At 40.4% G+C, this 17,789-nt stretch overlaps 1 protein-coding gene across 3 annotated transcripts in view; it reads right to left on the minus strand.

Moving 5' to 3' along the window:
* Positions 1–17,789, minus strand: part of tanc2a (tetratricopeptide repeat, ankyrin repeat and coiled-coil containing 2a) — a 54,042-nt gene that overhangs the window by 10,428 nt on the left and 25,825 nt on the right. For 2 of the 3 annotated variants that reach the window (XM_067615980.1, XM_067615979.1), the window contains 18 exons: positions 16,142–16,281; positions 14,033–14,201; positions 13,622–13,942; positions 9,773–9,898; positions 9,371–9,637; positions 6,818–6,960; positions 5,932–6,163; positions 5,665–5,837; positions 5,202–5,282; positions 4,909–5,109; positions 3,885–4,019; positions 2,957–3,153; positions 2,750–2,858; positions 2,028–2,150; positions 1,808–1,945; positions 1,140–1,238; positions 672–863; positions 466–559 (listed from right to left, as the gene is read on the minus strand). In XM_067615980.1, the coding sequence (XP_067472081.1) occupies positions 466–559; positions 672–863; positions 1,140–1,238; positions 1,808–1,945; positions 2,028–2,150; positions 2,750–2,858; positions 2,957–3,153; positions 3,885–4,019; positions 4,909–5,109; positions 5,202–5,282; positions 5,665–5,837; positions 5,932–6,163; positions 6,818–6,960; positions 9,371–9,637; positions 9,773–9,898; positions 13,622–13,942; positions 14,033–14,201; positions 16,142–16,281 (2,940 nt within the window). Of the gene's footprint in view, positions 1–465; positions 560–671; positions 864–1,139; positions 1,239–1,807; positions 1,946–2,027; positions 2,151–2,749; positions 2,859–2,956; positions 3,154–3,884; positions 4,020–4,908; positions 5,110–5,201; positions 5,283–5,664; positions 5,838–5,931; positions 6,164–6,817; positions 6,961–9,370; positions 9,638–9,772; positions 9,899–11,930; positions 12,044–13,621; positions 13,943–14,032; positions 14,202–16,141; positions 16,282–17,789 lie in introns of those variants that run through there. The other variant, XM_067615981.1, reaches the window with a different exon arrangement.

A 17,789-nucleotide genomic window follows, 5' to 3' on the forward strand; every position in this document is an offset into this window, starting at 1 on the left:
ATCCACATTTCAGTTTTTACCAAACTTCAAGAAATGTCAGGATTTTAGAATGAATTGCTGTGTTTCCTTCAAGTGTTCACTACAGTTTACAGTAAACAGGACCACTCTGCAGCCAACGCAGCACAGAAACATGCTTCCAATTGTGGAGGTGAAGGGTAAAAACACAAATGAGCTACTAATTATGCACCAGAGTGGCTCTACACTGGCATGGATAAATGTATGCCTTCATTTGCCTGAGCCTGCACATTACAGGGCACTGCTGTGTTTACAGGCTCATACATGCTGTAGTTGTACATGTGTTTATGTGTGCATCTGTTGTCTGTCTGATAAAATCAATAGTATTAGTACAGCATTGGCAATAGTCCTGAAGTATTCAAATACCTGCAGTGGCAACATTTTAGTAGTAATGAGTAGTACAGTAGAAATCATGCAGAATGAGTATTTGTTGTGTAGTTGTTGTAGTACCTGTTTCTCCCCACAAGCTGTCAGATGTGTTGATTTCAGGTCTTTCCTCTTCGTCTGCGTCTTCCTCTGGAAGATCCAGTAGGTATGACACAACCTACACACATGCACAATAACAAATGTTATAATCATATTGCAAATATATTTTCATGATTCAGTAACACACGATATCTTAAACATGTGTGTTTGTGTGTGAGAGTTTAGATCACCTCTGCGTGTCCCATGCTGGAAGCTGCAATCAGAGACTGCTGCACCGCTTGGCCCCTGCTCACCCCCCTCTGGCCGCAGCAGGAAGTGCAGCTCCAGTCCGCATGCTTCAGCAGGAAGGGCAGCACCTCGAGGTGGCCCCGCTGAGCCGCGTGCACCAACACACACCGGCCCGAGCTGTCCACATGACCCACCTGTGCACACAGAGAGACAGAGACTTAGAGGCAGCGACCTGTGCGCTTGGAACATGGCAGTGCCACCACAACTTCATCTCCACACACACACACACGCACAACAGACATCCTTTAAGTCAATACCATAGACAGTTTGTGATAGTCACATGATAGTAACTATTACACTACTACCACTGGATGGCACCAAATGTACATAATGTTTTAAAAATCCTTCACATGGTGAATTTGAATTCTCAAAGACAGACAATCTTAGCAGGCAGACACATAGGCAGCTACCTTAGCTCTGTGCTGACTCAGCATGGCAACAACGTCCACATGTCCAGCTGCAGCCGCGAATCCCAGCGCAGTCAAACCATCATGTGACTGAGCATCCACCTACAAAAACAACACAGAGGCCTTAGGTGTGGTCGCAGTAAACTGACACAGTCTTCCGATTACAACCCAGCACCATGTTTCTTCCACCACTCTAACATTTATCAGTCTCGAGGCCACTCTGTATTGATGGTATCAATTTAAGTAGTGAGCAGTTCACTAATGACTTTATTAGAAATGTTTTAGAAACACAATACTACCCTCATCAGCTGAAAAGAAAATACGTTCTTCAAGAATACAGAAAAGAAGAAGAAAGGAAAATGAGGAAGCGATATTTCCCATCCGAAGCATGAAAGATTGAATTGGAATAATGACTCGTGGATTCTGTGAGAGGGATATTGAGACGTTTAGAACTAATTTTCTTCCAATGTGAATTTGTGCAGGAATTCTGGCTTTCGTTTCAGAGCTGATTTCAATCCAAGGATATATTGCTGCATCCTATATGGTTTGTAATTGAATTTTTTATAATAATAAATAAATTATAAAATATGTCTGAAACATCCTGTCAGTGCTATGATAACACCAACCTTGGAAATCTCTGTAACACTAAGAAAAAAAAGCTTTTTTTTTACCTGAGCTCCGTGGTCCAGCAGCAGTGCCACGGCATCAGAGTGGCCCAGGTGAGCGTGGACGCACAGCAGGGGGGCGTTGTTGAGGACATCGCTCCGATAATCCACATCAGCCCCGCCCAGAATCAGCAACCTGCTCACCTGGACAGGTAGAGAGCCAAGTTACAGTCTACCTGTATAAGCATGTGTGTGTGTGTGTGTGTATGTGTGTGCAGTGTGTTACCTTGATGTTAGGAGTGTAGAGGTTGCGCAGCGATGAGAGAGCAGGACTCACGCTCCCTGTGCTGTAGGACAGCCACAGCCCTTGCAGAACTGAGGAGGAAACCCCAAGCTTCTTACTCAGGCCCTGGAGACGAGAAAAGATGCCACGACAACAAACAGTTATGCACATGGATAATAGCAGGGGTTAGAAAAGTCACTGCCGCAAAGTCATGATAGCTTGTACATGTATATATTTTAAGTCTTCAGCATTCAGGCATTAAGTTGACAGAAAACATCCAAATTAGGTTATTTTGTATCTTTTTTACACCACTTAAACGGACATCCGTGGGCTCTAGATAGCTAATATGGAATTCTTGTGAGAAATGGAAGCAAGCAGCAGTTACAACACATGCACAACTGCACAAAGCACACAAAGCACCTTCCCTTGTAGGTAGTGTGAAGTGTATCACAGATTATCGACAGGCAGCACAGGTTAAAATCACTAAAAGCATTACTTTTAATGTAATGTAAGAAATGCCTGCTGTTTGCCTGCTGCACAAGTAAAGAGCACATAATCTATCTTAGTGATGATATATATTAGTGATGTCAGCATGTATGAATAGTCCAAAATATAACAGACATTAGATACAAATATAATAGATATGAGGAATGATTCTCAAGATGACATCACTAAGAAACCTGTCTACAGCCTCCTGAAACACTTGACTTTGTGTGTGAGCTCACCTTGTAGATGTGAGCTTTCAGGATGTGATGACCCAGCTCCAGCGTCTGCTGTCGGTTCAGCTTTCCTTCCTGTCTGCAGAGCCAGAAGGCCAGGAGAGTGTGACCACTCCTAGAGACAAACAAACGGAGATCAGACTCATCAGTGAAGGCGTTTCTCTCTCTCTCTCTGTCTCCCTCTTTTCCGCTTCTCGCTGCCTGTTAGTGTACCTGGGGTCGCAGAGGAACCTGTCGTCCTGCCCCTCCTCCCTCCACACCAGCCACTCCCTGAAGGAGGCGTGGTTTAGCATCCTGCTGCCGTCGCTCCGCCGCAGCAGGAAAGAGGAGAGCTGCTCCAGCCGCTGCACAAACTCCACCCATGACAGTGTTCCTCCAGTCAGAGCGCCCGCATTCACCACCTCGAACAGCTGGAGGAGGAGAGGAAGTTATATTTCAAGTTTATTTTTCTATGTTCATATTGTCAAAGATGCCAACAAGACTCTGTGAGGCTGTACTTAGGCTTATGTTATGTTATGCATGCTTATGTTTAGCAGGTGTAATGTTCACCTGTTTCAATTTAGCCTGTTAATATTTGTTAATTAGCACTGAGCACAGCTGAGGCTGATTGTTGTGAGTGTCATTAGTTTTGCAGGTATTTGGACATGAATAAATTTTGACCTGATGATGGTGCTATAAGAGAAGTTAAGGCTGTTACAATTCATTCTGAGAGAGACAGGAATTTGTGTACCAAATGTCATGACAATGCATCCAATAGTTGTCAAGACATTTCACTAAAAACAGAAATGTCAGCCTCATGGTGGTGCTAGAGGAAAAGTCAGGGGATCATCAAAGTCATGCTAGCCATGCAGGGGTTGTATTTTGTTGTCTTTTGCCCAAACCAATCAGTAGTGAGTGACAGATCTATCCTGGTGACATGCTGTTCAGTCAACATGGAAACTGCATGTATTGCTTATTGTTTTATATTAAGAGCTGTCAATGAACACAACACCAAACCTATTTAAACAGCTGAAAAAAATCAAAAATCAAAGCATGGTTTAGAGGTTTGGAACCAGGCAAGCAATTTGAATATTTCTATATAAAAACATTCACACACACACACACACACACACACACACGCAGACACAGTGATGGCGTGTACCTGCTGGTCGGTCAGTGGGTGCAGTGATGCTACAGTAACGTTGAGCAGTGGTAGAACTCTCTGAAAAGATGACTGGGTGGGAAACCGCATGTTGAGCTGCAGCAGGTAGACCTCTGCTAGACTCACAGGAACAACCTGTACACATGCACAGACACACACACACACACCTGAAGTCTTCCTTTTTACTGTATATCCAACTGACTATGTCTGACTGCACTGGTACATAATTAAATGTCGTCTAAATGAGTCATTGAGTAATTTATTGGTTCATGTTGAAATGCATAAATGACAAAATGAGTAACATATGCGAAAAACTCAACTGACTTTCATCAATATACATCATCTGATAATTCAACTGCTTTTATCTTAATCTTTAAATGACGGTTCAACTGCTTTCAGCACTTACTCATCAAGTATCACTTTAACCGCTTTCAGCCTCTTCACATCAACTGATGCTTCAACCAATTTTTCTTTTCAACTGACATTTGAACAGCTGTCAGTGGTGGAAAAGAACTAAGTACATTTACTCAAGTACTGTACTTGAGTACAGTTTTGAGGTACATGTACTTCACTTGAGTATTTCCATTTGATGCTACTTTATACTTCTACTCCACTACATTTCAGAGGGAAAATATTGTACTTGTACACAATGGATAATTTAACAAGATTTTAAAATATGACAGAGATGAAACCAGTGGTTTCCGACATTTTTGGCCTTTGACATCTTACAAAAAGCAGTGTGTAGTCGGGGTCACATTACAGATGCCAAATAGTGATTTATCCCTCTAAACCTGCAACTTTCAGCACAAGGTTTAACATTTAGCTGTTTCTAGTTTATTAATGTAGAATGAATAATAAAACTAAGTGACTATGACAATTCCAAGGGAGGTAAGTAATTATCTATTATAAGAGTAAGAGGCAGGTGAATAACCAGACTAACTTCATTTTCCTTCATCCTTTTTTCATTTGACCTTCACTTCATTCTATTCTTTCTTCACTCCTTCCTTCCCCTCCCCTTCCTCACCTTAAAGCTGGAGCTCTTTAGGACCAGGTATCCTCCTTCTATCAAGTCCAGGGTCAGTTTCAGGTAGAGGTACGAGCCTCTGCTCAGACTCTTCAGGTGGCTGATCAGCTTGGCCAATGCTGTGTTGTCAAGGCGACCATTACTCAGTGACACGTTGCTCTGGATCTCAGCACTGCTGTGGATACGTTGCATCAGGTAACCCTGAGAAAAAAACAGACAGACATATTGAAATGTGGATAGACAGACAGACAGACAGACAGATACTGTAAACAGGCAGCCTGTGTGCATGTTACCTGCAGGTCCTGGTCTATGGCGTTGTTCTCTTCCATCCTGTCTAGAGAGATGTGGTGAAAAGGTAATGAACGAGTGATGTCCTGTTTGAGAGAAAGACAGAAAAACAGACTCTGGATGAATTAGCTTCAGACAGATGACATTTCAAGCAGGCTGAACCCTTCCTACACTGAGTGAACATGTTTTCTGTGCTCTAATTGGTCTTGATTTCAATTCTGAAACTGTAAAAACATGACAAAATGTTTTTTTGCTGATAAGACAGGCAATCACAAATCGTCACATTTTTGAAGGGAGTTTGATGAACATGGATGTGGCTGGGTTAAACATAAATGCATATATATTAGTGAGAATGTAACAGTTTCAGCAGCTTAAATGCACGATTTACTATTCAACAGCTGTCAGGTTTTGTTTTGTGAAGTCTATTTTTGCTTGTGTGTGTGTGTGTGTGCGTGGGCGTGCGTATACCTGCTGACTGGTCCTGACAGTGGTAATGACCTTCAACCAGGAAGGAAATTTCTGGACGTTTCGGGTCAGGAAGGAAGTCAGTGTGTCACCGTAGTCCGGCCGGTGGAACTCTGCCTCATTGAGGCCGTCAATCAGTATAATAAGCCCCGCCCCCTCCACATGCAACTTCCTCTCTGGAGAAAAACAATATAGAACAGCACAGATTAAGTACAGTTCCTGGCCATTATAGAATAGAATCTAGCAGAATACAGTAGAATCTGTATGCACCTCTGTAGAGAGTGTCTAGTGGTTCTAGTATTCCTCTCTGGAGGGCGGAGCCCGGATCCTGGATACAGGAGCGCAGACTAAGTGTGCTCTGTAGCTGTGGTGACCGGTGCAGCAGCTCCCGATAGGCTGACAGCTGAGGGGCGTCACTTAGCATCGCCGCCATGTTGTGGACGAACTCCGGAACCAGACAGGTGTGACAATTATCAGCCTGACAGAAATGATATGAGACTACCTGCAAAGACAGACAGGAGGAAATATGTGCATCATCTGTGGATTTCAGTAAGACCTCGAGTTTGTTATTGAGGATTTCTTTATCAGACTTTCAAGTTTCAGTAGAAATCAGTAGAAAAGTGTACTGTGTAACATCCATATTAATCACCAGCAGGCTACATCCAGCATCACACTCTAACAATTCCTAGGCTAAACATTCACAAAGACTGCAAAGAGGGTGAAACAGTTAGCTTGGCTCTGTCCAAAGTGGGGTGCATGGGAACTGGTATGTTCACTAGTTGCTTTGGACAGAGCCAAGCTAACTGTTTCCCCCTGCTCCCAGTCTTTGCTCTGAGCTAGGCTAACCAGCTGGTGGTTCCAGCTTCATATTTACCGTACAGACATGAGAGTGATATTAATCTTCATCTCTGCAGCCATGGCAGAGATTTGAGCTCTCTGTATTACTGACTTATTATTACTGATGCATATATGTGTAAACAACAGCAGTTTTATTAAAGTTGCAATTTTAAATACTTTATATACAATCTACTTTATGTACTGGGCCTTTTAATCTAAAAAATCATCATCTTGTATAAACTGATTATATGTTTTGTGTTTAAAATCTGAATCTGTAAAGATCTTAGTGAGTAGTAAGTAAATAAAGCCGGGATGCTACCTGTCCTGCAAGCCTCCTTAGCGCCTCCTCCTGTCTCCTCTTCATCTCTGGAGTCCCTGGACAGCTTCCTCCTCCTCCTCCTCCTCCTTCATCTCCTCCTCCTCTTCCCAGGGAATCGTGGGAGAAAGAAACAGATTCTACATCTGGAGTGAGGGAGCAGGGAAGAATATCAGAACTTTTCAACGTTTTAAATCTCAGTAAAGATGTAAACACACAAACCAAGTCTCTTTGTCTCTGTGACTGCTACTTTATTTACTCTTAACTGCATTTCTACTGCTCTGGTGTATTTTTCCCACAGCATGATTTAATGGGTTTTTCTGGTGGTTGGCTCAGCTATGTGTCTAGTTGCCGGTTGTGAGTGTGGCTGATTTTATTGGGTTCTGCATGATGACTCAGCTGTCTCTTCCTGAATGACTAAGGTTGTCTTCACGGCTGGAATAACTCATTGGGGGTCCTTTGGCAAGCATGTGATATGTGATCCTGCCAACAATCTGCTCTTTTACTCTCAAGCTCTGACCAAATACAGGGTATAATGTATAAAATGAAGCAGGACCCCTAGTTTTTATTAGTGATTTGTGTCTGGGCCTGAAATCTAATTTAAATATCATGTACAAATACATGAGAGAGCACAGGTCCAATCACCAAAAATTAGGGGTGTAATTCAAATCTACAATCTGTATCTATATTTGTTGATGTCAAACAAATATCTGTATTTGGATTCATACCAGAAGAAGGCCGGGCTTACCCTACACATTATTGGTAGTCATGCAGACTGTTTCATTTCCATGTTTAAGTGCTTTTTACCGTCATTTATTCTCCTCATACAAATATGTGTAAGTCTAGCTGCCAAAACACAAACCAAAAAACATAACATTTTGACCACGTATTAATTCATCAAATAAAAATTTTATCCCACCTCCAAAAAAAAGACAAACAGTAAGTCTAAATGGAGTCTACAAAAAATCCGTGTAACGGTAAATGAGGAATAGAAATAGAAAACGCTTTTGTAATGGAAAAATGCAATCAGAATTGCAAAACAAACTAGAGGTGGTGTGGAAAGAGGCCCAGATAAATGTGAAGTTAGTCTGAAGTGTGGTGCGAAGTGAAAAATGAGAAAGCTACTGACAAAAATCTGAAAAGCCTTCTTGGCCATTTTGCATGCGCTTTTGAGATAGTCCTTAACTTCAGCTCATTTTTCTGTCTACTGTTAAGTCACGCAGGGTGCCAGGCTTCTAAACTGGCTCATTTGGTAAAAATAACACCAGTACAACATCAGTCAGTCTTTATCCTTCCCTGCCGGCTTAAATATGGACAAACTGGTGAAAAGTTATTTAGGGATGACGCTCGCTAAATGTCTTAATAATCATTATAAATCTATCAACAACAAAATGACAAATTTATTCTGCTTTGGCAAGTTTTACGGAGTGTATTTTTATATTTAAACTGATTTATGGAAATTCATCCAAAACGGATACTATTCTAAAGAGTAGGTTCTGCGGATTGTTGCAAGGTGTGCATGATGTCTGTGTGTTTGAGTGGGTTTGTATCTGTGCAGAAACTCTGAATGATGGATTCATATTTGTTTGCACCCCCACCATGAATCCACAAAGAATTTCCACAGGCTGGCATGGCTGTGCCTGTGGACTGGATTCAGGCTTGTGGGTGTTTTATGGTGTCATTTTTACTCATTTCTAACTTTGAGAACGCACATAAAACGAGGTGCCAATCAATGTGACCTGTGAATGCGAGTCCATCCAAAACACAACTCTTCCCTGATACACCACGCTTTATTCACCAACTTGCCTTCATCAGGGTGATGTCTGAGGTTGTTTCCAGTTTTCTCATATACTGTACAATCCATCGAACACTCATGTGACTGTGAACAACTGAAATCCAGTTGCATTTCATGGAAATCCAGCCCTGAAATGAATAGGACCTGAGAAGGGACCTTGTCAAAGAGAGGGGGAAAAAGAGCATAAAGAGGGAGGGATTATGGTTTTCCAAATTAGGCGACTAGACTTGAAGACGTGAAGAAGTTTTTGAGTTTTTCCAGTTTCTACTGGATTATATTTACTCTCCAAGAACAGGATTTTTTGGGGGGAAATTTCAACTGTAGATTAACATTGAAATTTGTTAGGTATATTCAAAAATATTAAGAGATGCGAGATTATACCGTGTTTTGAAAAATCAGGTTTAAGAATGAAGTTGAAAGATCACTGAAGGCTATCTATATGTTTATAAGTTTACAAGTTTATATTTTGAGTATTTTGTAAAAAGTATTTTAAAAGGATTATGGTAATGTTTTTTTGTATACTTTGTATATATGGTAATCTATAAGTCACATGACTGCTCATTGGACTGTCTATAAGGAACTATAAACAATCTCTAAGACCTCCACAATGAAGGCAAGATAATCAGTTGGTAAATGAAGCATGGTGTTGAGAAGAGGTGTTGAACGTGTTCTAATTTTGGATGAGTACTACTAAAACATAGGTGACTTGATTGATATCACAAGCTATACACATCTTTTTTCTTTTCTGTCTCTCTGCTTACGTTTGGGCATTGTCTGGTGGCTAGCAGCGGTCGGCCACATGCGGTTTCCATGACAACTGAGCGCCACCAGACGGGCAATGATGGCAGTTTTGCCAAAGCCCATGTTGCCAACAATAACCACGCCCCGAATGGTTGATGGGTCATCGCTGCGGAGACAGGCGTCTACTTCTTGGAAAAGCCACTCCCTGCCGGTGAACAGCCAATCAGATGAGAGCCCGGGAACCTCAAAGTGGAGGGGCTTCAGGTTGAGAGATGGAGTGAAACGAACTGCAGGAGGAGAGGGGAGCACAGGAGTATGGTAATACTGCCTATAAATGAGTTGTGTGTATGTCTGTTAGACACACTTTCTCATTCACTTGAATAACTGGTACTGTATGTATGTGTGTGTTTGTACGTGTTTACCTCTGTGATCTTGCTGACTACGACTCCCGGAATTCTGTCTGGGCATTCTGAGGGACGTCCTGGAAGGGATGTGTCTTTGCTGCTCATCCAGATAGGCCAGATCTTCAAGATGGGCAGAACTAGTGGCTAGAGAGAGAGAGAATGAAAGAGAAAGTCCTGTTCATTTACTGCACAGACAAGGTTATGTGACTGGCATTTGGAGCTCTTCCAATCATCAGTACAAAAGATGAACAGCTGCATTAGAAAACATCTGGTCATTTGATAAAATGTCAAAGGTACAAGACTGTGTACATAAAAAATGTAAGAAGAGAAGTTAACTACAACACACAAGGGGCATGTTAGTACAAAACATCCAATCACAGTGCTTAACTAGCAGAGTGCATTTTTACATTCTGATTTATTTAGAATATTTTGTTGTGACGCACCACACAAAATAAAACCCCTCCCTACCAAAGAAGAGTTGAATATCACTAAATTGTCCCTCTCGGCTCCCTTACAATAAAGATGGCGGCAAAGCTAACAAAAACGGGGATTTATTTATCTTGTATCCTACATGCCTAACTTTAGTGGATCATAACATATTAAGTATGGAATTAATCAACAGGTGCTCCGGTTTAAGATGAGACCAAACTTTTCTCTGGATGTCAGTTTTTGAGCCATGACAAAGGCCAAAATGTGGCCTGCAACAGACTTGTTTTTACATAGCCGATTCCTGGAAGTGCCTGTTGCTGCAGTTGTTGATCACGTGTGGCCCCCACCAGTTGGTTTAGAGGAGTGAGGAGTCAGCAGTCAATGGCGGTATAACACTTTATAAAATAGGTTTTTCAACAATTATGAATCACTGAAACTACAAGAGTTTCTTGAGTATACAGTCATAAATGTGCACCAAAAATATAAGGCTGATAGGCTGCTAATGGCAAGTGGAAGCTAAAGTTTCCTTTACATTTAACATACATTTAACAGTTTGAATCAGTTTACTTTCAGAATCTTGGTAAAATTTGGATGAATTCAGTCACTGTTGTCCACTATATTATTCTCAATAAGCATGTTGAAGTTGCCACAGCTTCTGTGCTTCTGACTGGCTTCTTCTCCCTATGAATGGCAGCAGAAGCTCATGGGTATTGCAGTATTTAGACCCACTGTCCATGCCAAACTGTTTGTTCTCACAAACAAAGTTGAGATAATTAACACTGATGGCCAGAACAAAAACTAGGGAGCAGGATTTTAGAGGCTGATATTGATATTAATGTTTGAGAGTTACTGATAACTGATAATTATATATCTGGTAGGTGTATTTTTTCACTTTGAACAGATCCAGGCTAGCTGTTTCCCTCTGTTTCCAGTTAAGCTAAACTTGGCTAAACATACCCTGAGTCCAGCTCCATACTTAAAGTTGTAGTTTAACATTTTGGGAAACATGGTTACTGGTTTTCTCGCTGAGAGTCAGATGAGAAGATTGATACCACTCTCATGTCTGTGACCTACATCCAGGAGACGGTTAGCTTAGCTTAGCATAAAGATATGAAGACAGGAACAGGGGGAAACAGCTAGCCTGGATCTGTCCAAAGGTAACGAAGTCTGCCCAGCACATATGAAGCTAACTAATAAATACCATATATCTTTGTTTGATCTGTACAAAAATCTAAATGTAAAAACGTCAAGCTGTGGGTACACACTGGACAATCATGGAGTGCAGTGACTTCCTAGATTCTCTGATGGTTGCCTGGCAACCTCATGGTGACAATAAGACTCCTTGAAACCTTTCTCTAAATGGTGCATGAGTGTACAGCTTGTGAATCATGAGCCACTGCATGAACACATAAGACAAGTTAATATCTGAATACAACCACACACAAAACCCAAGGTTTGAAAACAGTGAAAGGTCTGTTCTAGACGGTGGTCTGAGTCCATTACGTGACAAAGCTAAGTCATGCACATTAGTGGTTAAAAGTAATTTTTTAAAGAGAAAGAAACGCCTTCCTTTTCTTTCTTTTGTTAGTGAAGTGAAGAACATTTGAAGGATATTATCTGAGGAACGGAGTGTCTGACTGCCACGACAGACGCCATGAAGCTGATTCGAAAGCTAACAAAGCACTGACAAATGTTAGAAACTTTGAACTGTGTTGACTCCGGACAAAACAGACTAACAAAAACTCACCAACAGTTCGATCCAATCAATCTAGTTACAATCCTCTAACACCACAGCGAATGTCAGCGCTGGCTGTGCCTCGTATCCTGTGTGTGTCTGTGTATGTCTGTGTGTTATGAGAAACGTCACACATGTCACTTCCTTCCTTTCCCAAAGCACTCATGGTTTACAGTTTTTACGGGACAGAGAAAGAGAACAAAAGAGGAAGGGAAGATGAGATGTGAACATGTTGCTGTTTTTTAGTCAGGTTGTTTTGTATCTACATATAACAAACTACAGACAGCTGGATGGATCATGCAGCTTCAGTATCACCTGGGGTCTGTATCACACATCTGTATCACTGGTGATCCTCGATACACAATACCATCAGACTGTTTATCAACCGGCTCAGTCAAAATTTTAGAGGAGTTAAATGCTAGAATTTTGTCTCGACAAAATGACGTAATGCTGACTGTGTTGCTAAAGTTGAAAAGACACAAGTGAAAAAAGACACAAGAAATGAATGCCTGATAAGATCTCTCTAAGAGAAATGGGTTTATTATTAACTTGGAGCTAATTATAGCTGCATCATTTTTTTTTTGGCCACTTGAGGTCAGTGAATCAAGCTGTAAACACAATGCTGACATATTATGATACTGAGGCTTGCAGTATCAGTGACATCTTTAAAATCACTTTTCAAAACTTATCTTTTGCAAAAAGTCTTTCATTAAAGCTGGCACACTGTTTTATTACCATCATGTTGCATCTGTTTTATTATTATTATTGATTTTTATTGTTTTTATCTTATATTATTGTTAGGACTTGTATTCAATTTTTACCTGGTTCATCATGTAAAGCGCTTCATACTTGTTATTGTACTTGTGTTTTGTACTTGATAATTATATCATCACTTCATAAAGTTGAAATAACGTGTTAGCAAAACCTATTTACACATCTAGCAGACACATTAGAATTCATTTGGAGTCATGTTTTTGTCCACCTGATGAATATAAGTCCAATATCCACTCTCCTTTTAGCTTTGTTTTGGTTCTCATCGAACACATCTGGCTCTTTAGCTGCTAAACGCTACGCTACGTTCTCCAGATACTGTAGCTATTAACTGAGTGTGTGCTGTTTGGTGCTGAGCAGTCATATAAAGTCTCTTCATCAGAGCTTTTTCACTGAAAACATCTGTCTGCTGTTGCTGGAAACTGAGCAGCCAGACTGAACCAAAACAGTACATTTGCAGACTGTGAAACCAAAACAATGTCATTTGATCCATTGTTAACATAAAAATGTTGATTAATGCAGTTTTAACAGATTTTTTTTTTCTAATAAAAAGGCTACATTGGGCATACTTTTCATCATCTCATTGTGACTAAAAAGATTTAATACTCATAAAGTTGCCACATGTTACCTCAAGTTGTAAACTATCTGTTTGTTAAAAGCCCAGTGCCTGTATTGTATCTCTGACATAATTATTATGGAAAGCAATCTATAAAAATGTCTCTATTGTGCTTTATTATTTTTAAACCTGCAATGATGTCATGAAATTTGAGCAAGCACTACAGCTTCACTATCTCTAGTGAGCTCCCTATAGTTGAGTGGGAAGGAGTGATACATTTCCTTCCTAACAGGAAAGCGTGTGTGGGAGCACACTGCAGGACTGCTACCACTTGATCCACACGCACACACACACCCACGCATGTCATCCATCTTACCAGCAACCGAATTGGGGCGGGGCATGAGGTAGAGAGGGATGGAATGGGTGGAGCCAGAAGAGCGGGCGGATTCAGGTCCTCGGTCTGGGTGGAGTTTGTTGAGGCTGTAAGTGGAAGCGGCCATGCTGTCCTCCGCCCTGTACAGGAAGCCTTCGTTCACACGTCCTGCCGCTACCATACAGGAAGAGGAGGTGGAGGACACCACTGACCGCCCCCCTTGCCGCCAGAGGTTGAGGCTGCTGCCATGGTAACCGTCGCCGGGGTGCTTGGCGCCGTCGTCCCGCTCAACTGCCGACTCAGCAGAGTAGCTGGTCAACGTGGCTGCAGGAGAGAGAGTGGGAGAGAGACAGAAACAGTTAATAATGTAGCAGTGTAAGGGTTTCTTATTGAGGAAACTGTGCAGTATCTGACCTATAATGCCACTGTCTCTGCTCTCCAGGGTAGAGGTGGGGGAGGTGACGGAGGCGTGGTTGGAGGAGGCGTGCTTGTTGTTGCTGTTTGCCTCCCCCCCAGCAGGAGGCTGCAGTGTGGAGCAGGGTGATGTGCTGCTACTGGCCAGACTGGAGGAAGGAGAGATCCTCTGTGGGAAAGAGAAGAGACATAAATATTTATAAAGGCGTGTACATGCAGTCATGTATCTTCAGTTTGTTACATTTTTCTTTTTACTGTTATTATTCATCATATATTATTCAATGTTTGGTTTATATGTGTTCTTGTTTCTCATGGTTTTGTCTTTTATGCTGTCTTGCTTTAGAAACAATGGCTTTTATGCATTTTTTTGTAATTTTGTTTTGAAAGAGAGAGAGAGAGGGAATATACAGTGTGCAGTTTTGGGAACAAATAAATGTAATTTAATGTCCGTGTTATGTGATATAAAATGTTCATAGACTATATTCATACAGTATTAAGAGTATGCTAATACAGTATATCTAAAATAAAGTGGTAATATAAGGTGTAATGTGAAGCAAGACTTATTGCTATTTATAGACTTGTACTCTCAATGGTGGAAGGTAACAAAGTACATTTACTCAAGTGCTGTACTTAATTTCAATTTTAAGGTACTTTTACTTGTACTATATCCATTTTGTGTTACTTTATACTTCTACTCCACTATATTTCAGAGGGAAATATTATAATATAGTACTTTTCTACTCCAATACATCTATTTTACAGCTGTAGTTAGTTACTAGTTACTTTGCAGATTAATGATTTAATTAAAACCTATAAAGTGAAGTAGAGAGTAGAAACATTACAAGTGAGGCAGATAAGATTTTTAAAATTTATGTTAAATAAATAATTAATTCTGCAGGTGAGGTCAAATGTAGTAAATGTTTTTAGGTAAAAGCAAGTTGGAAAAGGTGAGTTGTAAGCTAAACATATCCAATATGATTATTGTTATACAGCACATTAAACTAAAAATTAGTATATAAAATAGAGATAACATGTTAATGTAAGTAATAATAGTCCAAAAATAATATATAATATTCTGCTGTATAATTTTTACTATTATTATTTTAAATCTATAATATGTAACTATTCCACATTAAAATGTCTAAAAACAACTAGACCTATGTTATATATTATGTTGAGTTGTGTACTTACATTATCCCAAATGTTTCCAACAATTTTCAAACCCAGAGAAATCAGTAAGTTTAATCAAGGTAACGGTCTGTTTCAGTTGGTTGTCAGTCAATGGCGTCATACCTCCTCTACCAAAGAGTATAGTGCACAAGATGCATGCGCCAGCGCTGTGTTTGTCCACTACAATTGCATCTACAAAAGAGTATAAACCTACAAGATAACACATCGACGTTGTGACTGTTTGCCACAATGGCATCTACCAAAAACCTTATACCTTCAAGATAATACGTCTGCATTGTGGTTGTTCAGCAGAAACTGTTATAAATGGACTTTTATTCAGTTTTACGCCACATTTTTATGATAAACTTTTTAGATCTTTGTCATTTTTAATTATATATTTTAACTGGATGAAGGATTTTAGTCATTGGACGTCTGGATCTTAAGTTATCAGAGAAACAAGTGTTTCCTACAACAGAGCTTGAAAATGCAATTCTGTTCAGGAACCAACTGTCACATGAAACAAGATGTATTTACTGAACTGGGTTAGCCAGCTTAAACAAGTTTTACATCACTGAAAATAGATTTCCAAAGCATACTGAAATAAATGGAAACCTATAGCAGCTGGGAGAGCTGGGACAAAGGTGATTCTCAGTTCAGATTTTCACATTATTTTATTTCTGAATACAAATTATACTGTATAAAGTAAAAGTGACACTTTGTTATTATTAATTGTGCTTTGCCAAATGCTGGATTCAGATTCAGAAATGTCTCTGGTACATAATATGTAGTTAGATAAAAGGTATATACTTTACTTATATACAACAACACAACAACACCACCGACTGAAAATTTACAATACGGTTTAATTCACTTAACTACAGGACACCTCTTCAACCTTTTCTGTTTTAAACATTTTTTTGCAAGTGAGGCAGTGACTACCTGTCCATCATCCTGGGCATGGTAAGGTGACCCCGGCTCCCCACTGACGATCTTTTCCCCCAGCAGGAAGCCCAGCCTGGTCATCAGAGCATCAGCTGCCTCGTCTACAGTGGGGGGCGGTCCTAACTCCTCCTCCTCACCTGGAGAGCCGGAAAGAGGAAGAGAGAAAATGGAGGATGAGAGATGTTCAAAAGCTTGTCAGGTGTGGTGTCTGTTTTCCAGTCTAGTTGTTTTGTAGCGATTATCACAATTACAGTCTACTGCATATGGAAGTTCCTTAACAAGAAAAGCAAGAGCATACAATAAAGTTGAGTATTCAACAATCTGGGAGTCAAGATTTAAGAGCAAGTGTGACCAGAATTGTGAATTTTGAGCACACAAAATGAATTGTATCAATAAATTTACAACATACAAGACATTAAGTCCATTAAAGGGGACATATTATACACATTTCTAGGTCTATATTTATAATCTGGGGCTCTACTGGAATATCTCTGCATCATTTACAGTTCAAAAAACTCCTTATTTAACTCATACTGACCCTTTATGCAGCCCCTCTGTTTAGCCTCTGTCTGAAACAGGCAGTTTTAACTCCTGTCTCTTTAAAGCCCCCTTCCTGATGAGCTCACTCTGTTCTGATTGGCCAGCTCTCAGAAGCCGCCCCTTGGCAGACAACCGCTGGGTCTTGGGAGGCTACGTCAACAAACCATGCAACAAACTATGGTAGTAGGATTTCACTATTTTTCCTCGTTCTTACTCTAATTGTCAACTCATCAAATACATCTGTATATGTTCAAGCTGGAATCCCATCCGAAATATGAGAGTGGACAACGCAAACAACACATGGGAGAAACATTGGCAACAAAGGCCACGGAATGGACAGCTGTTTATGGGCATGCATGATGAGCTGAAATCTGCTCGTCTGCAAACGAAGTGCTCAAAGCAGGTTGAAGCCCTGACTTTTGACTTGCAGGGAGCGTTTCTACATATGTTAGCCTCAGGTTTTGGAACTTTGACCATGTTAAGCATAGATATTCAACATCATATGAGTATATAAATAATAGACAATGACAAAAAGCATAATATGTCCCCTTTGAACATCGGAAAATCTCAAAGTGCTGAGTTTGTAAATTATTTTTGAGGATCCAGCAGGAAGTCAGCTGGCTCAGTCAGCAAAGGACCAAAAATGCCTGGAGCCTGAGGAACCCTAAAAATCAAAAAATCCACCCCCAACCCCCCCCCAAAAATTGACATATGTGCCCTATGAGTGACTTTGGAATGAATAGAGTGCCCAAAGATTTTCCTGTGAATTAATTCTATAAAATACTGCTCGCTGCTGCTTTACAGGTTATGTACATGTAATGCTAAAGTTTTGATACGTCCAAAACTTGGATTTATGACCAAATACATGCAAAATGAATGACATTCCGATCAGCCTCAGCTGCAAACATTAGCATGCTAACACACTAAACTAAGATGGGAACGTGACAATTCACATCACCAAGAGCAAAAACCTTCACATCCATGTAGTCATGTGATCCATAATTCATATAAAAATATTGATTTTAGTCGGTTTTGTATTAAATTTACCAATGTATTGGTTGGGCTTTATTTGTTTTGTACCTTTCTTTGATATATTTTCTTTTTG

The sequence above is a fragment of the Thunnus thynnus genome, chromosome 17 (genome assembly GCF_963924715.1).
Source record: "Thunnus thynnus chromosome 17, fThuThy2.1, whole genome shotgun sequence".
Taxonomy (NCBI): domain Eukaryota; kingdom Metazoa; phylum Chordata; class Actinopteri; order Scombriformes; family Scombridae; genus Thunnus; species Thunnus thynnus.